General features: G+C 41.2%; 5 protein-coding genes across 10 annotated transcripts in view; 2 read left to right on the top strand and 3 right to left on the bottom strand.

Annotated features, from left to right (window-relative positions):
* Window positions 1-410: 410 nt before the first annotated feature.
* LOC111664963 (uncharacterized) lies at window positions 411-11,439 on the bottom strand. 4 transcript variants are annotated; one of them, XM_023419793.2, is made up of 3 exons: window positions 11,068-11,439; window positions 7,339-8,916; window positions 411-2,203 (listed from the first exon to the last, which is right to left on the bottom strand). In XM_023419793.2, the coding sequence occupies exons 1-3, from the start codon at window positions 11,183-11,185 to the stop codon at window positions 885-887; spliced, it is 3,015 nt and encodes a 1,004-aa protein (XP_023275561.1). In that variant the 5' UTR covers window positions 11,186-11,439; the 3' UTR covers window positions 411-884. The 4 variants fall into 4 exon arrangements, with proteins under 4 accessions (XP_023275561.1, XP_023275562.1, XP_023275559.1 ...); XM_023419791.2 differs by lacking the exon at window positions 411-2,203 and having other exon boundaries at window positions 3,409-8,916; window positions 11,068-11,286; window positions 11,374-11,439; XM_023419794.2 differs by lacking the exon at window positions 7,339-8,916.
* Window positions 11,440-12,245: 806 nt separating this feature from the next.
* On the bottom strand, window positions 12,246-18,091 carry LOC111664966 (uncharacterized). 2 transcript variants are annotated; one of them, XM_087177540.1, is made up of 3 exons: window positions 17,658-18,091; window positions 14,173-17,387; window positions 12,246-14,010 (listed from the first exon to the last, which is right to left on the bottom strand). In XM_087177540.1, the coding sequence occupies exons 1-3, from the start codon at window positions 18,046-18,048 to the stop codon at window positions 13,810-13,812; spliced, it is 3,807 nt and encodes a 1,268-aa protein (XP_087033666.1). In that variant the 5' UTR covers window positions 18,049-18,091; the 3' UTR covers window positions 12,246-13,809. The 2 variants fall into 2 exon arrangements, with proteins under 2 accessions (XP_087033666.1, XP_023275564.1); XM_023419796.2 differs by having other exon boundaries at window positions 12,246-17,387; window positions 17,658-18,090.
* Window positions 18,092-18,722: 631 nt separating this feature from the next.
* LOC111664994 (uncharacterized) lies at window positions 18,723-22,388 on the bottom strand. Of its 2 annotated transcripts, XM_087177569.1 has the most exons (4): window positions 22,284-22,388; window positions 21,248-21,984; window positions 20,348-20,773; window positions 18,723-20,228 (listed from the first exon to the last, which is right to left on the bottom strand). In XM_087177569.1, exons 2-4 carry the CDS (start codon window positions 21,501-21,503, stop codon window positions 19,324-19,326), a joined length of 1,587 nt encoding a protein of 528 aa, XP_087033695.1. In that variant the 5' UTR covers window positions 21,504-21,984; window positions 22,284-22,388; the 3' UTR covers window positions 18,723-19,323. The 2 variants fall into 2 exon arrangements, with proteins under 2 accessions (XP_087033695.1, XP_023275606.1); XM_023419838.2 differs by having other exon boundaries at window positions 21,248-22,378.
* An 875-nt stretch (window positions 22,389-23,263) lies between these two features.
* On the top strand, window positions 23,264-24,499 carry LOC111665009 (trypsin-3). Its single transcript, XM_023419860.2, has 5 exons — window positions 23,264-23,376; window positions 23,469-23,631; window positions 23,723-23,976; window positions 24,067-24,203; window positions 24,301-24,499. The coding sequence occupies exons 1-5, from the start codon at window positions 23,337-23,339 to the stop codon at window positions 24,448-24,450; spliced, it is 744 nt and encodes a 247-aa protein (XP_023275628.1). The 5' UTR covers window positions 23,264-23,336; the 3' UTR covers window positions 24,451-24,499.
* Window positions 24,500-25,929: 1,430 nt separating this feature from the next.
* Window positions 25,930-26,698, top strand: part of LOC111665016 (trypsin-3-like) — a 1,619-nt gene continuing 850 nt past the window's right edge. Inside the window, exons 1-3 of the mRNA XM_023419870.2 lie at window positions 25,930-26,034; window positions 26,167-26,329; window positions 26,496-26,505. Coding sequence (XP_023275638.1) covers window positions 25,995-26,034; window positions 26,167-26,329; window positions 26,496-26,505 — 213 coding nt within the window. The 5' untranslated portion in view covers window positions 25,930-25,994. The remainder of the gene's footprint in view (window positions 26,035-26,166; window positions 26,330-26,495; window positions 26,506-26,698) is intronic.

Here is a 26,698-nt window from a genome sequence, read left to right as displayed (position 1 = left end):
ACTGTAAAATCCCAAGTGCTTAGAAACTTCCATATACTAATCATAAAAAAGCCCATGAGCACAGCGTGCTCCAGAATCACGTCTCAATAATTTGTATACATTAACATATTTAATGAGCTACTGTATTGCTGATCCTTACATCTGTAGGCTATTGTTTTTTTATATTTATGCTGTATCCCCTCCATTACAATGGTAAAAGCAAAAGTGATGTTGGTAAAATGTGCTGGAAGAATGCAGCGTCCAAGAACAAATTGAATTCAGACTATTAGCACAAAATTATTCCAGCCACAGCATCATATGTCTCCCAAATACTTCCCTATAGTATGAAGGTTTGTTGTTGTATACACTGTATTGTGTCAGTCTAAAATACATTATTTTACCCCTGCACATGAAAACAAACCCAAGAAACATTTAGAATGTATTGTATTTTATTAAAAGTAGAATGAGATATAGATTTACTTTCTAGTTTTTCATGATCTCACTTTTTCACTTTTGGTTCATAACAACATTTTGCAACATGTAGTTTTAATCTCAGTTTACATATGACAACTATACATTAAAAACATGCAGTAAAATCTTGTAGCATCAGACTGTTGAGGCTTAGTCTGCTGTAGATACTCAAGATCAATCTCACAAGTATCTACAACAGACTAAGGATAATTGTCCTCGACTTTGTGTAACACAGTGAATTCAAAACATACTAGACATAGTTCCACAGTAAGTTGTTAACCCTTTGTTTCTTTGCCCAAACCATTCATCTTTGACATAGAAAAGTAAAAGAAAAAAAAAAAAAAAGTGATTAAAAACTATTAACTTCCCCAAATGTATCAAAATTATTGGTATTATCGGCATCAGTATGAGAAAATAAATTTCTCTGTGAGCCTTCATCCCTCAGTATCATCCTGTGGAAAAGGCAGCTCCCCAGTGGCATGTTTTATATAATGCAAATGCAGGTGTGCCACATCATCAAAACCCATATCACATTCAAAACACTCCCATTCCCAGTATTTATGCTCTCTGTACATATTTGTTTCCTGCGACTTACTCTCGTCCAGGTCCTGTCCTGCTTGTGGTTGCACTGTTTCTGATTTTGACTCTTCAGGTGGATCAGATCCAGCTGTACCAGCCAAGTAATGTACAGGCTCGCCGCAATCAGACTCTTCAGAGTTGGCGTGATCCCCAAACTCAGCATACTCCTTTTGAGTTTCACTTCTCGCTCCACTTTCGTCCTTTCCCTGCAGCTCCTCCATGTTTGTATCCATCTCTGGCTCCTCTTGGATGCTGGCGAGAACAGGTAGCTTCTTTTTAATGACTCGCTTCTTTGTGAAAATCCCAGAATTCCTGCTGCCCAGAAGCATCCCACTGGACCCAACATAAACTCTAAGATGCTTCTTTTTGTGTGTAATCAGATTTCCAGCATGGGAAAAGGTTTTGCCACAGAATGCACACTGATAAGGCTTTGCTCCGGTGTGGGTGTTGTAGTGATTCATAAGCTGGGCAGACAATTGGAATCTCTTGTGGCAAATGTTGCACTTGTGTTGCCTCAGACTGTGACTCTGAAGGTGTTTATCCAGTGACACTTCATCTCTGAAGCCTTTGGCACAACTTAAACACCAGAACGGTTTCTCTTTGTGGATAGCAATATGACTCAACCATGACTTCATAGACGAGAAGTCTTTGTTGCACTGATCACATCTAGGAGGTTTCGATCTCTGTTGTCTGCGTGACCTGTGAACTCTCATGTGACCAAATAGCCGTGTTCGCCTGCTGAACGACATCCCACAGTCTGAACACTCATATTTATGCAAATTCTGTGCAGTCTGATTGTCTGTTGTAGAGGAGCGGTTTTCATGCTGCTGTTGGTGTTTTTGGAAAGAAACCAGGTATGTATAAACCTTCCCACAGACCAAGCAAGCATAAACTTTTTGTTGATTCTTCTTCAATGAGGCACTTTTTATTAAATCTGAGGGTTTTGTGTCTGATGAACTGCTTGTGTCACACCCATTGGCAGCACAGCCCAGGCCTTCGTCTCCGTCTTCTCCCCCAGGGAGCAGCTCTGCTGCAGGATTTCTGTTGTCTCCTGTCTGTGCATCTTCCTCCTCCTCCTCATCTTCCATGGCATGCTGGTGCAGGTGAGTCTTGAAGACTTGCCAGTGTGTAAACTTCAGTCCACAATCCTTACACACAATGCTGCATTCTTTGACTACAAAAGAAGAAAAGAACAAATACTAATTTAGATACTTAAGAAGAAGTCTTCAGTTTATGTATCACATTTTGAATTTCACGAGTTTATAAAAGAAGCTAAAATATCATCTGATTTTGTCAATCATATGGGACTAATAATTATTCTGTGATGTTCCAGCTGTTGGTAGCTGAAAGTTACCAATGTTTAATTGCAGCAGGTAAAACAAAACTTACAAGCCTGAGTCGTGGCTCTTCTCTTCGTCACAGTTGATCAAAACATCTTAACACTCCTCATAAATCCAATTTCAATATCAGAGCACTGCATTTCATAAAGGCATTGCTGACCATGTCTGCAGAGCAGATTATCTGTGACCTAAATATTGAGCCTGGAATGAAACTAAAATTATTAGGGTACTACTACTGCCCTGTAGGTTGGATCAGAAATTAACACAATCACAATATGGAAACAGTAAATGTCAAAACAGGATAAGGCTGCAACTTATCTTTATCAATAATCCCTTGTTTTCTCAACGATTTGATTAACATTTCATCTATAAAATTTCATAAAATGGTGAGTGACACCTGGATACCAAAGCAATGTGTAATTTATAGTCTAACATCAAAGGATATTTTATAATTTATTTTACTGTCATAAAAATGAAAAAGCAACTCCTGAGATTTCGCAGTTTTCACAAACAAACAGTAAATAAATGAAGATGAAACACTGCGAGCAACAGATAAATTAGCAAATAAAATTTCAACAAGGTCAATTTAAGTGGTTTTAAAATTAATTTTACAAGTCCATTTTAAATTCCAGTTAATTAATTTTACATTTAAAATGATAAATGTTTAATAATCATTTTTTGCAACTATTCTGGTGGCACACTTCAGGCTCCATATTTATTACATGCTGTATATGAGTCAGACTGAATCATTTCCACATGAGGACTTCTGATATTTTGTAGTGATAAATGAACAAAACAAACTTGTTTTTAAGTTATGTAACTTGTTTTTAAGTTATGTAACTTGTTTTTAAGTTATGTAACTTTGCAGTTTTCAAAAAAGACCCAGTACACAACACACAGCATTATCAATAAACACCTAAGTCTAATCACTCAGAGGACAAGTGCCAATAGGTGAATAGAAATATTAACAAACCAAACTGAGTCCACAGACATGCAGAACGAGTAAACTGAGGCTAAATTAATCACACAATCCATTAACTCACAAAAAAACTGATCAATTTATTTTAACTTTTTAGTGAACATTTTCTTCTTTGTTCCAGAAACAGCAAGTTAAACAAGTAGTCAAAGGGTATGTTGGTCATTTAGGGAAAAAAAGCTGTTCATAAATTAATATCGCAAAGTAATGTCTCTTGTACAATAGAAATTATTTTCCCACTACATAAGTGGTACAGTAAACTAACAACTATGCTACATGAAAATAAGCACTATTTTATTCTAAGCAATGAATAACCTTTCAACAACATGGAAATCTAACACTGAAAAGGAAAGAACATGGGAGCTTATGAATCAATTAATGCAAACTATATTGTACGTAATGTACAATTACTTCACTGTGAAATTTGTTTTATGGTAGTAACTGGCTGTAATGTTCAACATAAAGACATCTTTTACAGATTCACATACACAGTGCACATTACTGAATTTCTTATATCTTTATCTTTCTCTGAAATATGCAAATAGTACCTCATTCAGGCAAACCTCAGGCATTTAAAATGACAGCAGCAAAATTAGTATATATTTGTTGTGCAGAATTGTTTCATTTTCTTCATAAACTTTGCAATAATCAGTGCGTCAACAGCACTTTTAATTGTTCTGGGAATTTTAAAATGGAAGAGGACGGACACATACATGCAAATCTTTTTTTTTTTGTTTGTTTGTTTTTCTGATATATCTGGTTATGAACTTCAACACTTCAGCCAGTGATCACCAAAGCGATTAACAAGGTTCAACTGACATTCATGACAGGTCTTTTCAAAAACAGTCAAATCAACCGGTGGCTCATAACTATACATTTGAGACATCTCAACGCAAGTTCATGAAAGGGATTATTCTTTAACATTTGTACATATACTACTCCAGTGTATAGGAAAGCCTGAGAACAGGAAAATAACCTAAGGAACTGCTTTTTTAAATATAAAAAATCTCAAATAATATAAGCAGAATTAGGGAAAACATGTATCTATCAATCACTAAAAGAAAAACAAAAATCCACAATCTACAGTGTCTTCAATTCAACTCTTTTCGGTTTGTTTAGTCTAAAACACTCCATGGGCATGTTCAATATAGTGCTGGTGCAAATCAGTTTCTTGACAAAAAGTAGTTCCACATTCAAGGCAAGTAAGGCCATTGGCATCTCCTGGCGAGATAGCAGCGGGAGCATCACTCTGCCCTTTGTAATCACCTATACATTCCTGGTGATGATCGATAAGGTCCTGTATTTCACTGAAGGTCCTGGGGCAAATGGAGCAATGATATGAGTCATTGTTACAGTGCTGGGATTCGTGCTTTTGTAATGCAGTAGGTGAAAGAAAGGCTTTGCCACAATGTTGGCACTTATGGCTACTTTGTGACTGGCTGTCTGGGTTAAGCGTAGGTCGGTTCGGTGTAGAAGATTGAAAGGAATTTCCCCTGTTGTCAGCAGAAGGGATGTTGGATTTTAGAGGCTTTGAGGTCATAGCAGCACTGAGCCTATAGCGAACCTCATTTGGGAGACGACAACGGACTTCATCGTGCCAGGCAAGGTGTTGCTGCAGCTGATTCTCAGTCCAAAAGCCGTGGCAGCACAGAGCACAACAATAAGGCCGGCTCTTTGCCTTGGTCTTATGGGTGGACAATTGTTCCTCAGTTTGGAACGCTTTCCCACACTTATCACACTTGAAGAGGCATTTGGCGGTATGCTCCAACAGACGGCTGAGTGGTGGGGAAACCTCAGCTGCGGCTTCAGGAGTCTGGATCTCCTGTTTGGCCTCCTGCTCTACCTCCAGGCACACTTTCTTATGGTCAAGCAGTGCGCCTGCAGAACTGCACTGTTTCCCGCAGTCAAGGCATGAGACAGATTTCACAGGTGGGGGGGCAGATCGGATTTTCTTCCTTCCTCTGTCAACAGGGCTATTTTTCTTTGCAACAAGATAACTGCTCATCACTGTAGTGTTGTCTACATCTGATGAATCCTCTGTATTTCTGACTTCACTTCTCATGGGAATGGACTCCTTTTTGGTACTCAAAGGAACCTTATTTTTGCCTTTTGTGGTGTTGGAGTGCGCCTGCCATTTGTGGGCACGCAGACCTCTTGCTTTAGCAAAGGTCATAGAGCAGAGGGGACACTGGTGAGCTTTTCCCTTCAGTGTCGATGACCTGGATCCACTTCCATTGAGACCGACATCAACTTGTTCTGGGACCTGGTCTACTGAGACAAGATCATCTCCTTGATGATCTGCAGCCTGCAAAATTTTACTGTGCTCATTTTCATGATGGGCAGCTAGAAGTGAACCTTGCACAAAGGTCTCGTTACATCCAGGACATGAAAACTCTGAATTTTCAGTGAGTGTGCTGTTCCTCCCCACACTTTTGCTTGATTCAGGCTCTGGCTCAGTTTTGGTTTGACACTGTCGATTAAACATCTGGTGGCGCTGAAGAACACAATGGTTAAAAAATTGTTTGCCACATGTGTTGCACTGAAAAGGTCCATCCTCTGTCTTGTGGCTAACAGATTTCAAATCGTCATCTTTGAGCGAGGACCGTGAAAATTTCTTTTCTTTGTGCCATCGTTTGTGGGACCCGAGCGCTGAGTTGGACATGAATCGCCTCCCACATTCTGAGCAGTGAAACAGTCCTTTACTTGGCTCTTCCTGTTTAGGTTTCTTAAGCATTACTGACATGGCCAATTTTGCTTTTGTTACAGATTTGTAACCCTCAGAATGAACTCTTTTATGAAAATTCAAAGCTCCAACGACTGAAAAGCTTCTGTCACACTTTTTGCATTTGTATTTCAAATCTGTTGCACCAGTTTGATCTTCTGTCTTTAGCTCCCGACTGTCCGTTTCATTAATTACTTCAGTTTTAAGTGTTAAGTGCTCAGAGCTTTCTTGTTTGCCGACATCCATACTATCCTGGTGCAATGTTAGAGTATCATTATTTTCTACGGGTTCTGTCTTACAATCAACTGCCTGACTGTCTCTTTTCATGCAAAGTTTTTGATGAGCCCGCAACGAGGCTTTGTTGTTGAAATGTGCGAGGCACGTTGCGCACTGGAGATCTTCCAGCGTGACAGTAGATCTGGGTGATGACGGTGAATGCCCAGTCTCATACCCATGGCTTTTCATATGAAACTGAAGTGCTTTGGCCCGTGAAAACAGCTTCCCACAGTCAGGACAGCTGTATGTGTTTTTTTTCAACTGCTCCACTTGATGCTGAAAAGACTTAATGGGGGGTGGGAGAAGCTGGTCATTATGCACAACCTGGTGTCTGAGAAGGCTGGAAAAAAGACGGAACGACCTATTGCAGAGTTCACATTTATGATTTCCATTTTCATGTTTTCGCATGTGCAATGCCATAATGCCTTTGTGACGAAACTTCCTACCACACACTGGACATGCAACCTTAATACTGGAGCGTGGGTGTCCATTAACAGAGTGCAAAGATCCTGCAACACCTTTTCTTAGCCTTAAGTCTGCACACTCTGTCTGATTTTGCTTGTGGTGGGAGTAAGCTCCTAAAGACCAAAAACCCTTCCCACACTGTTCACAATGATAAATCTTTGGGCCTAGGAGGGTTTTCTTTGGATTGTATTCTTTCTTAGTGACTGAAATATTCTCTTTCTTTTGTGCAGAGCAGTTTTTCATATGGTTAAACAAACTAGCTGCATGCAAATACGACATCATGCAATCTGGGCATTGGAATTGTTTTCTTTTGGGATGGTGTAACTGATGAGAGACTAAAGCAGACAAACGTGAGAAGCATTTACCACACTCACTGCAAGTCAAGTTTTTCTTCTCTGATCCCTCTGTCTGGTACAGTGCATCATTGCTTGTGTTTTGAGTGTTGTGTTGCTGTATGTGACTGCAGTGTGCTGCATAGCTACTGGCTTCATGGCCACATGTGTCACATGTGTAAACTGCCACTGACTGACCTTGGGTCTGTTGTCTTCTCTTATGAACGCCATGCCACATTCTGTGAACGCGCAGTGATGAAGCACTAGAAAACCAACGGTAGCACTCTGGACAATCAAATCTTTCTCCTGTCGTTTCATTCTCGGTCTCCCTCGCTATCTGTGCACACTGCTCGTCAACCTGCTCAAAGTCAATTTGTACAATTTTCAAGTCCATCTCTGGCTTGGAAAAAAGACTACTGGGGGAAACTTCAGTGTCACCATCGTCTCTTATTTCCTGATCTGATTCACACAGTAGCTCAAGATCAGGATTCAGGTCTTGGACCGGCTCATCCTCCGATTCACTTGCACTGATCACCTGAACATTAAAGTCTCCAGGTTCATAACTCTCCATGTCTTCATCAGTCTCATTAACTTGTGAGTCGTCTTCAGTAATACTGGTAGGAAACACCTTCTCTGATTCCATTTTTTCCTCCAAGTGCTCAGTCTCCTTTCTTTCACTTTCCAAACTTTTTTGTTGAGGTAGCAGAGAGGTGGGCATCTGGGCCTCCTTCTCTGTTTCTCTGAAAACATCTGTGTGATGAAGCTGATGGGAGTGAAGTGCTGAAGCCCTGGAAAACTTAAGTCCACAATCCTTACATTCAAATGACTTCTTCTGTAACTGGCAGACTTGATGAAGAAACGACTTTGCTGGGGTCTCGTCGCTGTGTGCCATGCGCTGATGCCTGTAGTAGAATGTGAGTGTCATAAATACTTTTCCACATTCCTCACATGGGAACCTTTTCGCAGAGTCATCTGAGTGATTAGCATGCCATCGCTGATGGTTGAAGAGGGCTATATGGCCATTGAAAGACTTTTTACACTCACTACAGTAAAACTCGCTGCAGTTTTTCTTTGGTTTTTCTTTCATTTCTTCTGGAGAGCACTGACTGTTGCGGCTAAATCGCTGATGTGTTTTCAGGCGCAACAAAGCAGAAAAGGCTTTACCACATGAACACTTAAAAAGTTTTTCAGAAGTATCGTCTGCCTGAGTTTCAGGGGGCTTGGCTTCAACTACTGGCTCTTCAGTGTGAAATGAATCTCCTGAACTCCTGTTTCGTGACTTGACTAACTTTTCCTCATGACAACGACGGTGTGCATCAAGAGCTGAAGCGCGAGAATAATTTCGCCCACAGGACTCGCACTGAAATGACTTCTTTTTCAAATGTTCGAGGTCATGAAAAACTGATTTGGAGGCTTGTCTGTGTGAGCGCTGATGGTTGAGAAAGTGTCCGATCACACCGTAACATTTCCCACAGTCTTGACATTCATAAGTGTGTTGTCTTGTTATTCCAGAATTCATCTGAATACCAGACTCCTTTTGGGAGGTTTGACCGTGGTTCGTCTCCATGTGCAAAAGGAATTCATTCATTTCAACAAATGAGAGTGAACATGAAGTACAAAAATGAGCTGTTTCACTGTCCTTTTCTGCATCATGTAAGCCATCCAACTGGTCACCTAAATGCACATTTTCTTGCAAGTGCTGATGGCGATGCTCCAAGTAGGCTGCCTCCTCTCTGAAGGCTTCTCCACAATCCTGACAGCAGAAAACCCCAACCCCTAGAAATAGAAAGGGGAAAATAGGAGGTCAAAGCCACTCCTGTTTCCAGAGAAAGAAAGAAAGAAAGAAAGAAAGAAAAAAAAAAAAAATCACAAAAACACGTGCAAATAAGGTCTTTATTTTAAAGGTGGTTTGAGTTTACAGTATAATCAGACAAAAGAGGACTTTCCAAATGAAATGATCAAAATTTGATTATAAAAATATACTCAGTGTTATTACAGAGGGGCTGATAAATACATTGCTCAAGCTAAGTGACCTTTTAGAAGTTCAATAATTCAGTTATTTAATAGAACTGTTGCAGAAAGTGATGCAATTTCAAATAGGCAAATGTTACCAAAGCACCACATTGTAAGTACCACTTTCATGCAAACCTGGGTGGGGTATCGAATTATTTACAGTCTTGTCCTTACAACAAGAGGTTGGATTATCCACATAGTTGGATAAGAAAATTATTAAGAGTACTTTTGTCTATCAAAGCTTAAGTTGAACTGAGCTGTAAAGTGCTTTTGATAGATGAAACATCTAGTATAAACAGCCATTTTATGTCCATCAAAGTATTTCTTATTGACAGAGGGGCACTGTGATGACCTGCACCTCTAGAGAGGCTGAATTTAGTCTAGTCACACTGGTATGTAGAAGAGGAAAGACAACATTTGAGATATTCTGATGCTTTTGATACACATAGTTAAATACATAATACGCCTGGGGTGCAAACAGTTAAAGTAGTAAGAAATTTGTTGTCTGTAGCCCGACTATAATAAGAGGCCCAAAAACTCATTTGTTATTGTCTTTTCAGAAACAGTAAATGCTTTTTTGTTTCTTTGCACTGCCAAGGAAACCAGATGCGAATCCCTCCCACTAGCTCCATCATTGCTAAGAATGCTGGTGTTATTGACAATTTCACTGAAGTTCTAAAATCCAATGTGTGTGGTTGTCCACATGCATGATTTACATGGAGAGTCCATATAAATTAAGGCTAACACGACCTCATTTGAAAGCACTATGACAAATCGAAACTCTAGTGTTTAGGACCTCTCTTCTGGCAAATATCATTTGAAGGTATTTAGTTTGGTTATGTTGGCCTGCAAACAGTTATGTGACCTTGTCATGGTCTTAAAAAGAACACACTTACACCCTAAGTTACGATTACTTATTATATCCTTGTTAGAAATATCTATTAGTCACACATGATTAACAGGTATTCATTTTAAACCACGAACCATCTATTATTATTCAACAATGTGATATAAATTGAGAAAATACTATTTTGCACACTCAACAGGTGCCTGAATACAGTATAAGCATTATCAGTAGTTTGTCTCTGTTAGTCTGAATCTTGGTCTGCATTAGGAATACTGTTAATGAGGCTTAACAAAAAAATGAAAACGCACAAGGATCTGATATTCAAGGTGAGGCCTCTTTGGCTGTTGCTTGATGGTTAACTCTGACAAAGCAAATACAATGGGAAAGCATAAGATAAGGGAGTCAAATGATTCCATTGACTGAACCTAAGGCCTACATACATATACCCAAAGCATAAGCTCTGCCACTGTGACGGTTACTAAATGTAAGCTGTATGATGAGCATTACTTTAAGCACAGTGGAAAACAATACTGTACACTGTGCTTTAACTCATTAGATTTCAAATGTCAACAAATAGACAAATTCAATTTCTTAAATGGTTTGTGGCTCATAAAATACAAATTGCAAGTCAGCATTTCATCTGTATGGTTTCCCCAGCTTGGCCTGGTCAGATAATAGACACTGTTCAACATACCGCTTGTAATGCATTTGTTATTGTGAAGTTCCTGTAGCAACAGCCAGATTTCATATTTAAATGCAAACATACTTGATAAAAATCCAACATATATACTGCCAACACATTGTTATCCATCTGCAAAAAGGTTGAGATCTGCATCGTCTGTTGTTAGGGTTTGTTAGATAAACGGAGCATTAGTAAACAGGAAAGAGTCAAAAAAGCCAAAATGACCAGCCATGCAAGTTAATGTAATTTATGCTCAATTTGCCGTAGAAGAATGTTTTTTTTCGACAAGTAACATATTTTCATGTTCCTGTGTAGGAGGTCACTACGCCTGAACATGCCGGTGCTAACAACGTTAACGTTTAAGTGACGGCTGGTGGATACTTACCGTCACTTGCTATGTCCTCAGCCGATGGACCGACGTTGTTTTCTGATGCTCTGTGTCCGTCGGAGGGTTTGTTTGTGGCTCCATCCTCTGTGATCGTCGCGGCAGCAGCTCCGTCCATCTTGGTGTGGCCGTTTGGTGGTGCTAGCTTTCTCTAGCTTGTCCTCGTTAGCTTAACAGCGCCACGGTTACTCAAGTTTTCCTTATCGGCACAAAGCCTGTCTGAAATGAGTGAAAACGATGTAAATGATAGTCTAGTTCGTTAACACAAAACAGAGCAGCATCTTTACTGTACTGTACTGTTTTTACCAATGTGAATGATGATGAACAGCACGGCTAGCTTTGTAGCACACACACCTGCACTGTGTGCCTGAGCATCTGTCGGCGGAAGTGGATTCTTCTTCTTCTGTTTTGATTCCTCCGGAGGAGGTTGGGCCTGCAGCGATTCACTCTGCATATAAATTGTTTTCTTCTCAAAGGATTATACACGATTAAAAAGAAGGGGATATTGTACTATTTACTATTTGACAGCTTCTCTTTTCAGGTTTGGGTTAAAACGTATACTATTATAAAATATAGTACATATAATACATCAGAAATAACAACTTAGTTGGGCTATTTTCTGCATTGAATACTTTTGGTTGTGACACTTGACTCGAATTTTTCAAATAATATTTAAGTTCTTTTAATAAAGTAAAGTCTTGAATGCAGAACTTTTACTTTTCAGTAGGCTACTGCTTTATTTTCACAGTAGTAGATCAGAATATTTCCCCCACCACTGTTTACCACTAGTATAATACTGCTCATGACAGCAAATTATATTGATCCTATCAGGAAAAATTTCATAAGAGAGGTGCTTCAATTTTAATCACAGTCACTTAATTAATCTTGACGCATACTTGCCTTCCATAATTAACTTTCATTCATCATTTCCCACAACCAAATTCAAAAGTAGGATTTCACACTTGAAGGAATACCTTCCGGTACTGTTAATTTAATAAATTCATTCTCTTCCCAAATCAAACGTGAAAGAAGATAATCCTGCAGGATATGAAAACTTTCCAAAACATTTAACCTAGTTTTTTTTTCACAAAAATTGCTTATGTTGAAATGTTGAAGGTTAGCCATGAATTAGGTTTAACAAATACTATAGAACTTAACAAGTACTGCGCAACACAACATTGTAATCAAAGGCAAGTTTTATTTAATCCAATATGTAGACATCATGGGAAATTTCTATTTCTTTCCATGCTAAAACAGTGGATAGAGGTAGAAGGGCATATGTTTTTATATGTTAAGACGCTGATTCTTAAAACACACAGGAACAGTTTTTTTGTATTTTTTTTAAACAAATGGACCTTGTGTTAATTTTACAGTAGTAATGAAGATTTTCAGTCACTTGTGACCAAAGTTTCTCAAATGCCCATTTTAATAAGAGAGGAGATGGGATTCTGTATTCATCTAAGTCTACAGTTCTGGAATGAAATCATTCATTATTCACAAATAATACATTGAATTGCACTCAAGTGGACTTCATTTTTATAAATGTGGGTACATTCTAATCTGAAATGGTAATCTGGTAAGAGATACACATTACATGGCACTCATCAGTTTACAGTAGGTGCTCAGCACCGGCAAGCAGAATAAGTTTAGAATCTAATTATAACGTGCATCAGTCATCAATAAGCTGAATTTGACTGGATCAGTTAGAGCAAAACATACATTTTAGATCAGTTTCATGTTTGTCTTGTCATTGTAAAAAATATTAATGACAAACATCACTTAATCCAAACTGAATTTATTACAAAATTCACTATTTGATAACAGTGTCAGAAATAATTGTGTAATGACACTACTTTCTCCTTCTTCCCAATAATCACCCAAAAGTTACATTTACAGAAAATACTTACTGTGAAAATGACCTTAAGTGTAACCGTCACATTTTGTTTTCAAATACTTTTGCTCTGACCAAATTATCACGATGAGAACCTTTCTTATGACACATTGGGACCCAGCCCGTGGCCCTGTGAATACAAGTGCTTCCTTCCAGGATTGTAACTGTGTGTTGTCAGCTTTTCATTGTATATTCTGACAGTAATCTGTGAGCACTACAACCGTTTCCCCAAACTCCCCCCCCCGCCCCAAAAGCAAAAACTTACATTTCTTTACAGTATCTTAGAAAGAGTTGCTCTGTTTTGGGAGTGAGGTCACATTGTTGAGTCTACCTTAAGCACAAACTAGGCCTAGAATACCAAGACAGCAGACATGCAGACTGTACTCATAAAAGGCACACATTATACTGTACATGAAGAAACACAGTTCAAATGGTTCAGGACATATGATCAGAGCTATAAAAGTACTAATATTATCTAAATCTAAATGTCATTGGCAATAAATGAAATGTAGACCACAGAACCTCATTTATCTGCAACCATCAGAAGTAATTTAAACCAGATAAGTATTTGGATAACTGATAATGCATTTCAAAAAGAGTGAAACTAATTCAATGGCATGTGTATACACCCCTTAATTTCAAGCAACACTCTGACTTTAAATAAAACGTGCATCAAGTGTGCAGACTAAATCAAGTTCCACTTTTAGCTTTTTGTTTCTAATGCCCATCCACTCAACTGGTCAAACTGCACTACTGAGGGTCAAATAAATGAGGTTCCATTGAATAAAAATTATATATATATATATATATATATAAAAACATAACTAAGTCTCGTTGCTAGTGTAGAAATGTCAAATCTCTCCCTGTGCATGTTGCAAGTAATGCATCTGTAGATCAAGCTCTCGAGGAAGAGAGCACCCGCATATCATGCACTGGAGAAGTCGTTCTGGGGCAAAAGGCAAACGGGGTCCGAGTTTGTGAGGTTCTGTCCGTGGGGCAAGCTGAGGTAGGGGCAGGGTCTGTGGCATGTGTGGCCTCTCGCTCATGACTGCCTGTGGTGTGAAAAAAATATTTGGGTGTGGAGGTCTTGGAAGTGCACCAACTGCGACAGAGTGAAGAGGGTGAGGGCCAGGCAAAGCAAGAGGAGGGAGCGGAGCAAGTGGAGGTGAGAAAAAGGGAGAAGGCTGATTTATAATTATTTGAGCGCCCGTTACCAGTGGTTGTTGCTGCAGCTCCTGTCCATTCCCTGGTTTGAGTTGCCCAGTGAGCAGCGTTTGAGGACCCACGGGATTACTTTGGAAGCCCCATACTGGCGTTCCCATCCCCTGGGTAAACCGATGAGGCTCGTATTGAATGGAGATGGGAACCTTCTGTGTCGCTGTCTGACTTTGTACATTGGCCCAGCCAGATGACACCTGCTTTTGCTGCAGCTGAAAATCTTGATTATTTACTAATTTCTCAGGGGAGTTTATAGTCTTTGGAATTCCCGGTGGTGTTTGTATGTCCCATAAGGTGTTACCTACCCCGAGAGAAACAGGAGTTGAAATTGGCATAGCACTGCTTTGGTCTATTTGAGCTGAGGTGGATGCACCTGCTAAGCCTGAAGCCCACTGCTTCTGCGGCTCACAGCCGTTCCACGGCTTCTCCGGCTGGCTAACAGTCGACGGTATTACTTGAGGATTATTCATGTCCCTCACTCTACTGTCCTCTTTTTTAGGTGGTGTGGATGGCTCCTTCTGTGTTGACACTGGGGCACCTGGCCATCTTGGCAGCTGAAGCTCTTGACCAAGCTTATTTGGAGAACTCCGCGAATTTGCTAGTGAAGCGGGTCTGACGCTCCACAGAGCTGCCCCATCAATATAGGGAGAGGGGACAGAGAAATCATGTTGCAGAGAGCTTGAGGAAGCTAGCACTGTGGATGTAGGTGCATTACTCCAAGTTACAGGCTTGGCCTGCCTGTGGTGCTCCATCTCACTCCCTGTCAATGGGCTGGATTTTTTTGGCACTGACACCAAGTGGGAGCTGACAATAGAAGCTGTATTCTCCTTGATGTGTGATGACTCTAAAGTTTGAGCAGATGTGGGGCTATCTGCCCAGCCTGAAGTTCTATGATGGTGCTGCTGTAGGCCTGGTTGTGGCAGGCTGTCAAACTGTGCCTGCTGTGGAGCTGTGTGTTGCTGCTGTGATGATGGGACAGGCATTACCTCTCCACCGTCCACCTTCCACTGCACAGGTTGAGGGTGTAGCTCTGACATCCACGGCTCCTTCTGATGCCTGCTTTGTAAATCCATGCGAGATGAGAGCATGGAAGACTGTGGCTGCATGGCCCTTCTATGCAACTCAGCCTCTCTTATTGCAGAAACTTGAAATGGAGATGGCTGAGAGTTAACCATCCCTGAGCCTCCCAATGGTCTAGACCAGCTCCACACAAGCCTCCCCCCTCTCCTCCCCCTGCTACCCCTGCCTCTCATCCTAGCACCAATTGGGAAAGAATTGTACTGGCTGAAACCTTGGCGTTTGCGAGCATGAATTTTCTGGTGTACTAGCAGGCTGCTAAACCAGGAAAAGGTTTTGTGACACTCATCACAGCGATGAGGTCTCTCTCCTGTGTGTGTGTTCATGTGATCACGGAGAAGATAGGCCAATCCAAAGCTCTTGTCACACAGGTCACACTTATGAGGTTTGTCACCATTGTGCGATAGCATATGGTGCTGCAGTTGGGTCTCATCGCTGTAGCCTTTACGGCAGCTGGTGCAGCGGAATGGTTTCTCCTGATGCAGCTTTTGATGTGTTTTCATGTTCTGCAGGAAGGCAAAGTCCTTCCCACAGTCGGGACATTTGTATGGCTTCTTGCCTGTATGTATGATGAGATGTTGCTGTAAGTAGCTACTGAATCTAAAGCCCTTGCCACACACTTTGCACTGGTAAGGCTTGTCCTTGGAATGTATTCGCATATGCAGCTCTAACACTGAGCGATGGCGGAAGGTTTTTCCACACTCAGAACACTTGTATGACTTAATACTTATGCCATCGCTTCTCCATTTCGCCTGCATGTTATCACTGCTTAACAGATTAAATTGTTTTTTAGGTGGTGCTGCCACCTTTTCTAAATATTGTGCTACAGACTTGTGGACACTTAACAAATGTACATTTAAACTGGATTCATCACGATAAACGCAAGGGCAGTGTGGACAGGTGTATCCTTTTTCACAGTACTTGTTAATCTCCCTTGGGGGTCTGGGTGTTCTCTCCAGCGTCTCATACTCAGCCTCGTGAATAAGCATGTGGGCTCTCAAGTTAGCTGGTGCACAATAAGTCTGGGGACAAAGAGGGCATTTGAATGTGCGTTTTGGGTCCTCACTCTGGTGTGTATTCTCTTTCCCTAGCCCTCTAACTGCCTCCGGTACAGGCACAGATGCCTGTTTGCAGGGCTTTTCACTGGAGGAGTTGGTTTCACGCAGTCTATGCTGACGGCAGTGTGCCTTCATGTTCTGGGCAAAGGCAAATTTTTTGCCGCATTCAGGGCAGCGGAAGGGCTTCTGGCCTGTGTGAAGATACTGATGCTGATGGAGGAGGCTACTGTACTTGAAGGTCTTGCCGCAGATGTTGCACAGGTGAGAACGTGTGTTGTCTGTATGTTTGCGACGGTGGTCTTCCATGACAGAGTAGTGTTTGAAAACCATGCCGCACTCTGGGCATTCATAGGGCTTGAGGGCGGTATGACATCGCTGGTGATAGCGCAGGGCCATGGTGTTTGGAAAAGTTTGATTGCACTCTTGGCATGTAAACATGCTCTCCTGGGAGTGGCTCATCATGTGCTTAGTGACAGACACCTTAAACTGGAACTCTTGGCGGCACAGGGGGCAGTGGTAAGGCTTTTCGACTGTATTGCTGCAGTTATGGTCCCTCAGCTTATCCACTGTAGAAAAGATCCTCCTACATTCTGCACATTCAAAACAACCTTCCTCCATTACATGCACCTCTTTCTTTGGAGTGACAAGTTGCTCCTCCTTCTCTTTATGTTCATTTCTGTGTTTAATGAGGCTGCTGCGGTGCTGAAAGGAAAGGCCGCATTCTTTACAGGTGAGGGGCATGAGCTCATCCTCGTGTGCATGAAAGTGGCGGTGCAGGTTGAACGTCTCGCGGCGGTTGAACTTCTTCCCGCACTCCTTGCACACCAAACGGCACTTTTTTGGCTTAGCTGCCGAATCAGCGTCCCCCCCTCGGTCTGCCTCCTCATCATCTTCAACCACATCCTCTATCCCGTCCACGTCTCCCACCAGCTCCTCCAGTTCCTTCTCTGTGCTCTTCTTATCATTGTCATGTGAGTTTTCCTCTTTGTGAACCTCTGCAGCATCGGCAGCAATGTTATCATCAACATGTGCACCCTGCTGCACTTTTTCAGCACTCTCTGTAACATTATCCATGTCTGGAAGAGAAAAAAGCACATCATAATAATAACTTATTTAAACAACAAACAACCTAACTGTTGATAACTTAACAAACTGCATGCAACTAACACGGCTATCCACTTTGAGTACAGATAACAGTCTACAGTGCAGGATGTTAGCTTGGTTTTGTTAAGGTAAATTACGTTAGCAGAGTTGACAGGGTGTACTGAACCTTTAATGAGAGGTACAGCCCAGGTTAGCCTGGACGCTAAAGCTAACAGTAAAATACATTAACAACGTTAGCATACCACACTTATCATTTTCCTTCCTCCGTGATTTCGCCTCCTCATCGTCATCTTCAGTTTCGGACCAGTCGAAAGCCCGCTGTTCGCTGCCAGCAGCCTCGGCCATTTTTTCAGCCAACGTTAGGTCCTCCGGCGAATTACATGTCGTTTTGTCAGCTCCAGCACCGGACTCGACACTAACCTCAGAATGGCTGGCAATATAACAGCCGTCGTTACCAACATTGGCTCTCCGCTCATCGTCGGGGCTCTCCGCGGTTTTATTACATGTTGTTTGGTCTCTCTGATTTAAGCCGCATCCCGACTCCACCGCCTCGGTCTTCTCCCCAGATGTTTCCACCTCCTCCGCAGGGGATTTCTGTCGTTTTGGAGACTCCGTTGGGTCTACGGCGGCCATGTTTCACCCATGCACCCCCTTGTCCAGAGCACACAAGGATCACGTTAGCCAGCATGAACAAGGAATGACATTTCCGGGCAAAACTTTCAAAATAAAACACTTATTACTAACAAACGACTGTAGTTCATCATTCAGAAAACACAATTTGAAGCCTTAAGTTATAACTTTCCCTTTCTACTGCTGCTGCGAATCTGTTGTTCAACACACCAAGTACTCTCTTCACAACTTAATTAATTCAACATAAACTTTTCAAGATAACCATTAACAATACATTCACATTTTTATACGTTCTGTGACAAATTCACAAGTGATCTGCTGCGTTTATTTGCGATCCATATCTGGCTTTTATTAAAGTTTAGTTACATTTCATCGGAACAGTAGCTATCTACAAAATATAGCTTGTGCAAAACTACGTAGATGATGGCAATATGCTGTTTCTTAGCAACTATCTACAAACACATCCACCATACTGCATGCAAGATTATAATAAATAGCCCCCACATACTTATGTATGCGTTTAAGTTCCACCAGAAACATATGATTTAAAGTCTGAAGCCTACTCTGAGGTTTATGTCTGATGTTTTTTTTTTTTTTTTGTTCTTTTTGTTTTTGTTTTTCATATCACCAGAACTGGTGAACTTTTTAAAATGTAACATTTTTGCCTCAAAACGCACTGAACAGAACACAGTCTAACTTTATTGTCCAACCAAAGTTGGAAAAGTTTATGCCATGACACTTAAAAAAGCACAAGCATACATTAGCAGGTAATTACAATAGCTGTATAACTACAATGTATGGTAACAACTGCAGATTACAAGTACTTGATGACAATGTAGTTAGTGTATCAGGAGATTTGAGACAGTACTGAACTAGCAAGAGCATCAGGAGCTTCACAGCTCTGCTGCAAAGCATGTACAGTAACATGCATACTAAACATCAGCACCTACAGTATGTTGTTGTCTGGGTATTGAAAGTCTGATTAGTGAAGTTTTCACTCCACAAAATTTCTCACAAAGTCTTTTAGCACAACATACGTATTTCTGAGGAATCAAGCTAATGTTAAGGCCAACCCATTATCTTATGTGTCTAATTTTCTCATCCATTTCAGTCCTCTTCAAAGACAAATTTATGTGTAAGATGGATCACTGGTTTGGAGTGGGAAGTAAAATTCCAAACAACTCAGTTTATTTTCACAGAAATACTGTCAACAGAAAAAGAGCATAATTTCTTGTCACATTTTGATGATGATGTGCAGAGTTTTTCAGTGCTATCTCCTCAGCGCCGTCTTCTGCGCCTGTGATCAACAGCTCTTCCTCGCCTTGGCCTCTGCACACTTCCATTTGTGTCTGTGGGTGGATCAGAGGGAAAAGTGCCACGTATGTCAGGGGACGATGGTGCAGGTACCACAGCAACAGCTGACTGATTATTTGGATGTTGGGTGATCTGCGGCTGCTGCTGTATTTGTGTTTGGTGCTGTTGCGACTGCTGCTGTACAACGTGTGACTGCTGCTGATGCTGTAGCTGTGACTGCTGTGGTGTTTCAATCCGCTGTTGTTGTTGTTGTTGTTGCTGCTGCTGCTGTGGTTCTATATGCTCCAGCTGCTGCAGAGCTGGCTGTGGCTGTAAGTGCTGTTGAGATGTTTGTGATTGATGAGCTTGTTGTACACGATGTTGCTGTGGCTGTGGTTGTTGCTGGGCCTCAAGCACTCCTAACAGCCTTTGTAAAAGGACATTGTTTTGTTGTAGACTGACTGCTAAAGCTTCTTGCGAAGCAACAAGTGTTCTCATGTCTTGTCTGAAACCTTCCCCAAACTCCCGCAGACTCTTTTCTACCCGATTGCCCAGTTGAATTGCTGCTTCTCCTAACCCTCGCAGCTCATCTTCAAGCCAGGAGCTGCGCGGAGGGGCTTCAAGAGGACCCTGCTGTGCTCCAAGTGATGGCTGAGGACTGCTGGGCTGAGGACTGCCATTGAGAAAAGGAGCACTGTAGAGTGGGGAAGGAGGCAGCCAGCGTTCAGATGGAGGGGGTGGTCCAATTCCCAGACCCAGTCCTAATCCTAATTTGTCCTCCATGCTGTTTTCTACTGGTTCACACTCAGGCTCTCCCATGTCTCTCTCACGCTCAGGATTGTCCTCGTCTTTCTCCAAACCATCTCTCTCTGATCCTTCCACCCCTACACCTGTAAAAAAAACAAAAAAAAAAAAAAAACATTGTAAGTGGACATAACACAATGGATATTAGTTGCATCTATAAATTCTACAGAGAAATGCAGCTGAGTAATTTAATTCTTATTTTCACCTGTATCTGAGTCCGGGAAACATGGAAAACTGGGCTTTGGTCGGATGTTTTGCTTTTGCCTGGCTTGCTGAAGCCTGGGGCTTGGCTGGGAAGGACGTCCGAGCATTGAGGCCCCTCTGCTGGATGGCAGGTAACAGCTGCGATGGCGGGCATCTGCCAGCCTGCCTCCATTGCGCCTCTTTAAGTCGTCCCAGCGCTTCTTCACCTCTCGAAGAGTACGTGGGACTCTGGACACAGCATTGACTCTCTCTAGAATTCCAGCCCAGATGCGCTCTCTCTCCCGCCGCCTGAGCCTCCCCGCAGGGCCAAAGAGCTCTCCTTCACACCGAGTGACTTCTGACACCAACACCTCCAGCTCTGCTCCACTGAAACGACTCTTTCTTTTTCCTGCACCACCAGCAGCCAGTGCAGCTGACATAGCTCTGTCTGTAGAGAGACAGGTGAGAGAACAGCCCAAAAGGGAGAGGAAAAATATCCAGCTGAATATAATGTACAAGAAAGAGAAATGTGCTTAAACAATGTCAGTATTATTTTTTACTGTGCTAATCCAAAATACATTCAACTATAACTATTTTTGGCAAACCATGCAGCATGAAGATCAAGTATTTATCTCACTTTTATTAATTAGTTAATTAATTAGTGTTCCTTGAGTGACTATGAATGTTCAGGTTATGAAATAAATGTTCTCTGCAAAATGCTGTAGGTGTTTGCATAGATGAAATGTATTATGCATATCCTGACATCGCTTCTAATAAAATATATTTATGAAGTTATTCTACAAGTGTAAATATTATACACACTGTTCCCATTAGGATCTACATGCTCTGCAGAAGCTTATAAATAAATAAGAAAATGGTCAATCCAGTTTCCCATAATGGTCTCAATCTCATTCAGGCTTACTTTGTTCAATGGACAAGAGGTCATCTGAGGACATGCCGGGTGCCATGATGTTCGGATGCACCACTACCACATTGAAGGGGAGCCCCCCAGGTAATCCACTGTTCTGGTCACAGCTGCCCTCCGAGTCCTCATCCTCCCTGGGGAAGCCGTTTTCTGAGGCTCCCCCTCCAAAGGGTCCCTCCGGAGACTCCACTTTGATGTGCATGGGAGGTGATTGCTCGTACAGCAGCCCCCCCTCCTCGTAGTACTCAGTCATGGGTCAGACCTGATTTACAGCAGAACTGACTGGCGGGCCAATTCTGATTCTGACAGCTGCTTCCCCATCAACACGAGTTCAAGGTATAACTGAGCCTACTGCTAAAGACATTGCAAGTCTTCAGTATACTGCATCAGATAACTATGAGCTGCCACACACACAATGGGGGGATTTCCTATAAACTATAGGAACTATAAACTAAGTATCTATAAACCTGTTTTTAAACAGTATTCTTCAAATCACTCAAGTCATTGTTGAGAAATACAATCATGTTGTGTATGGTTGGAGCAAGAAGTCCACAGACTTTTCCAGCTAGCTGGAGCCCCTTAAATCCATTTCTGTCATTCTCATATATACTGATAAGTTACTGAAAACATCTGTACATTGTGTAAAAACACCTGGAGCAGGCTGAAAGCTACATCTGAACGTCCAGCTGTGTTACAGTGAGAAGCATCATCCAGGCAGAGAATCGCCTCCAGAGCTGAAATACAACAACAAAACATAACACTGCTTACAACTGCGTAGCATTTTAGAATAGCCACGTTCGTATTTCTCAGTGATGCTGACTTCTGTATTCTGTCGCATCGATGCGCATTTTTTTCTGCACCACATCCGCAATGGTTGCGCATTCCGCATACATTAGGTGCTGATCTTGCAATGGAGGCTAGCTGTTAGCTAACGGCTAACCACAGCTTCAGGTAAAGCAACAGCTTTATCTGAACTGCCGGAGACAACTGGGCGGAAATGAAGAGAAAGCTGACGCTGTTTTGTGTTTCTTACCTCATGATAACGGCACATGGGAGGCAAAACAAAACCAAAACACAATTGGTGCAGCTGTTAGCTCAGCAGCCGATACACATACCGAGCACTGTCGCTTTCTGTTGACGTCACTGAAGGGGGTACGTTCAGGACCAATCACAGTTCTGACATGTTGCACAAACGGACCTTGGTTTCGTTAGTACTGGTCACGTAGTTTTCTCTAATTTCCTAGAGAGGAACTGATATGATATATGTTAAATCAAAGAAAGGAAAGGAGGATCTGAGTAACTCTGTCCTAATTATAGGGAAATTGAGACACTATTCAGATGAATTAATTCTAATTAAAACAACACCATCTGAACAGTATGAAATTTATCTAGAGGCAGTTCAGCATACAGAGAATATTGATGTATACACAGAGAATAAGGTCTCTTGATGATGACTTAAAGAAGAAGAACTTTTCACAAAACTCATATAACAGCCACAGTATGTTGTATTTCCCCTATAATCCATTCAATCATAATCAGTTCACATAGTATCTTTCAGAAAACTTTCTAGGACATTATTTGGAATGCACCCAAGATTAAAATAGTAAATCATTTGAGTTTGTAACTAGAATCATTACTGACATCTAAAGTAATCTAAAAGTAATAAGTTGCAGATTTACATTGTGACAAATCCCCGTTAATTAATGACCTGTTTATGTCTAATATCACTGCAACTGCACACTTGAACCTGACGAATGATTTTGGTTTGTCTGTGTCCCCTCCACCTTTGTCTTTCATTGTGTTCCTATTTTATATTCAGTGTTTAATTCATAGGTAGTTATTCAAAGACACCAGTACTGAGGGTTGTATATCTTAAAAATAGATAACTTATGGAAAGTTGTGTGTTTTTCTCTTTGACCATGCTGCTGTTTCCCAGGTGGTATAATGTTTAAACATAGCGCACAGTGCATGGGAAAATCCTTGAGAGAGGGTTAGATAAAGAATTGCAGAGTTAGCTACTCAACTGGTCGGCTATAAAAACCCACTGTGTCCAGTCCTGTGGTGTGTGAGCTCAGTAGGTGCAATCATGAAGTACTTCATTCTCCTGGCCTTGTTTGCTGCAGCTTGTAAGTGGTATATTTTGTTTGAGTTAAAAAAAATTTTTAACAAGGATAAGTGTGAGATTCATACAATTATTATAACTCTGTTTATATTAAAGTTGCTGCTCCCATTGATGATGAGGATGACAAGATTGTTGGAGGCTACGAGTGCAGAAAGAACTCTGTTCCCTACCAGGTGTCTCTGAACGCTGGCTACCACTTCTGTGGAGCTTCCCTGATCTCCAGCACCTGGGTGGTGTCTGCTGCTCACTGTTACAAGTCGTGAGTATGAATTCAAATCAAACCATAAGCCTGTAAACATTCATAGTGATGGTACTTTTAATGTATTTTTACCCTCATGCCTCTCTCTCAGCCGCATCCAGGTGCGTCTTGGTGAGCACAACATCGCTGTCAATGAGGGCACCGAGCAGTTCATCAACTCTGCCAAGGTCATCCGTCACCCCAGATACAACAGCCGCAACCTGGACAATGACATCATGCTTATCAAGCTGAGCAAGCCCGCCACCCTGAACAACTACGTCCGCACCGTTTCCCTGCCATCCAGCTGCGCCAGCTCTGGCACCCGCTGTCTGATCTCTGGATGGGGCAACACCAGCAGCTCTGGAAGTCAGTAAATCACTGCAAACATATCTGAGAGACAACTTGGTAGAAGTTAGTGCATTAACAATATCACATCCTGTTTTTCCTCTTCTCTAGGCAACTACCCTGATCGCCTGAGGTGTCTGGATGCCCCCATCCTGAGCGACAGCAGCTGCAGGAGCTCCTACCCTGGACAGATCACCTCCAACATGTTCTGTGCTGGATTCCTGGAGGGAGGCAAGGACTCCTGCCAGGTACCAGCTAAAGTCTTCATCACTGTTTCTCCAAGTGGACGCAGCAAACTTCAGAACACCTCTGCTCACATCTTGTTTTCTATTTTTGTCCTATCAGGGTGACTCTGGTGGCCCCGTGGTGTGCAATGGTCAGCTGCAGGGTGTGGTGTCCTGGGGTTACGGCTGTGCCCAGAGGAACAAGCCTGGAGTCTACGCCAAGGTCTGCAACTACAACTCCTGGATCCGCAGCACCATGTCCTCCAACTAAAGAATCTCAAACTATGACAGTTTCAATAAAAATAAATTATTAACATGAACCTCACTCTCTGTCATTCCTTGTTTTGTGCTGTTGAATAAGTCAATGAAGAGAAGCAGCAGGAAGGGAAAGATCTATGTCCAAAATAAATCATTTACAGCCCTGCATAAATATGAAAAATAAATAAAACATGAAAAATATAATTCTGCTTATCAAAAACAAATAAAGGTGCTGCAAAATGGAATAGTTTTCAACAGTATTTGAGATAAAAATACCTAATGAATCAAAAATTAATAGGATATATGTGTTTATGCACTTTAACTATTAAAATGTTGAAACAGCAAATAAAAATTCAGGAATTGTACAAAACTGCAGGCCATTAAAGGGATTTTGAGAGAATGACTACCGAAGATTTCTTACTTCACAAATAAAGTTGCACAGCGGCTGTATGTTGTTCAAATCAGTAAAATATATAACAATGTAGGCTAACTCACTCACTCACCTTGGGTGATAAATAACATGTTTATTTTATCATACTTTGGATATTTAAAACATATGCATATATATATATATATATATATGTTTATTTGATCATACTTTGGATATTTAAAACATATGCATATATATATATATATATATGTTTTAAATATATATATTTAAATATATATATTTAAATATATATATATATATATATATATATATATATACATATACATATATATATATGCATGTGTTTGCTTCAGTTCACCAGCGTGACAAATGGAAACCTATCATTTCACAATAAGATTCAGATGATGTGTCATCACAGCACCAACAGCTGTTAAAAAACATGAGCATTGCAAACAATCCCAGAGACATATTTGAGGACAAGTATTGACCCCACTAAGAATAGAGAAATAAACAAAACATGAATACATTATTGATATTAAAGATGTGTGACAGTAATAGCACAGAAGAATTTCTTGTTCGTTCACAATTAGACTGCATTTAAATAAGCAGTTTGAACATTTCACACTAGTCACTACGTTGTTTGTAAGTAAATGTTTTATGAATCACGGCTTTAGGAGAGACAATTAAGTAAAAGTCTTTAAATAGAAGTTTGGGTGAAAGCATGAACACTATAAATCAGACATAGACCACTGATTAGTACTTATGGGTGAAAGTTTGTGTTTTCCATTAAACTATGGAAACTCTTGCATGTGGCTATGAGATAAACCGCTGTAGTACAATCCACTGAAATATAAAATTTGGAAGAAATAATAAAATTTAACATGAGTTTATTTAAACTCCTACAATCATTTCAAACAAAGCCATAAGTTAATTGTTTTTTTTTCTTCCATAAACCGTGTGTATGTGACTGGTGGTGGGACTAAAGCATACATTGTCAATATGTTGGCCCTCGTATTCCAGATGTGTTTTCACACAGGTTGGTCAGCAACATAAAGATGAACATGGAGGTTCATGTCCTTGGCCAATCAGATAGCAGGGGGACAGAGTGGGTTTAAAAGCGCCTGCCGTGGAGCTGAACAGACACTGAGGCTCAGACACAAAGCACCATGAAGGCTTTCATTCTTCTTGCTCTATTCGCAGTGGCATGTGAGTATCAGCCTTGGTTTTTACTCAGTTCTAAAGCAAATTTGTTCATTTTATGACATTATGATTTTTGAAAAAAATACTATTTAATGTCCTGCAGAAAATAACATCTGGTTAATTCTCTACTTCTATAAGATGCTGCTCCCATTGAGGATGAGGATGACAAGATTGTTGGAGGCTACGAGTGCAGAAAGAACTCTGTTCCCTACCAGGTGTCTCTGAACGCTGGCTACCACTTCTGTGGAGCTTCCCTGATCTCCAGCACCTGGGTGGTGTCTGCTGCTCACTGTTACAAGTCGTGAGTATGAATTCAAATCAAACCATAAGCCTGTAAACATTCATCGTGAAAGTACTTTTTTCTGGTTCAAAGTGGAATAATTGTTTCTCCAAACACATGACTTATACTGGTCACCTCACTACAAGTGAAGATGAAATGTATTTTTACCCTCATGCCTCTTTCTCAGCCGCATCCAGGTGCGTCTTGGTGAGCACAACATCGCTGTCAACGAGGGCACCGAGCAGTTCATCAACTCTGCCAAGGTCATCCGTCACCCCAGATACAACAGCCGCAACCTGGACAATGACATCATGCTTATCAAGCTGAGCAAGCCCGCCACCCTGAACAACTACGTCCGCACCGTTTCCCTGCCATCCAGCTGCGCCAGCT

The sequence above is a fragment of the Seriola lalandi genome, unplaced genomic scaffold (genome assembly GCF_002814215.2).
Source record: "Seriola lalandi dorsalis isolate HSWRI2012SDOR001 ecotype SW California unplaced genomic scaffold, Sedor1 jcf7180002054609, whole genome shotgun sequence".
NCBI lineage: Eukaryota > Metazoa > Chordata > Actinopteri > Carangiformes > Carangidae > Seriola > Seriola lalandi.
This window is presented reverse-complemented; position numbering and strand designations above follow the sequence as displayed.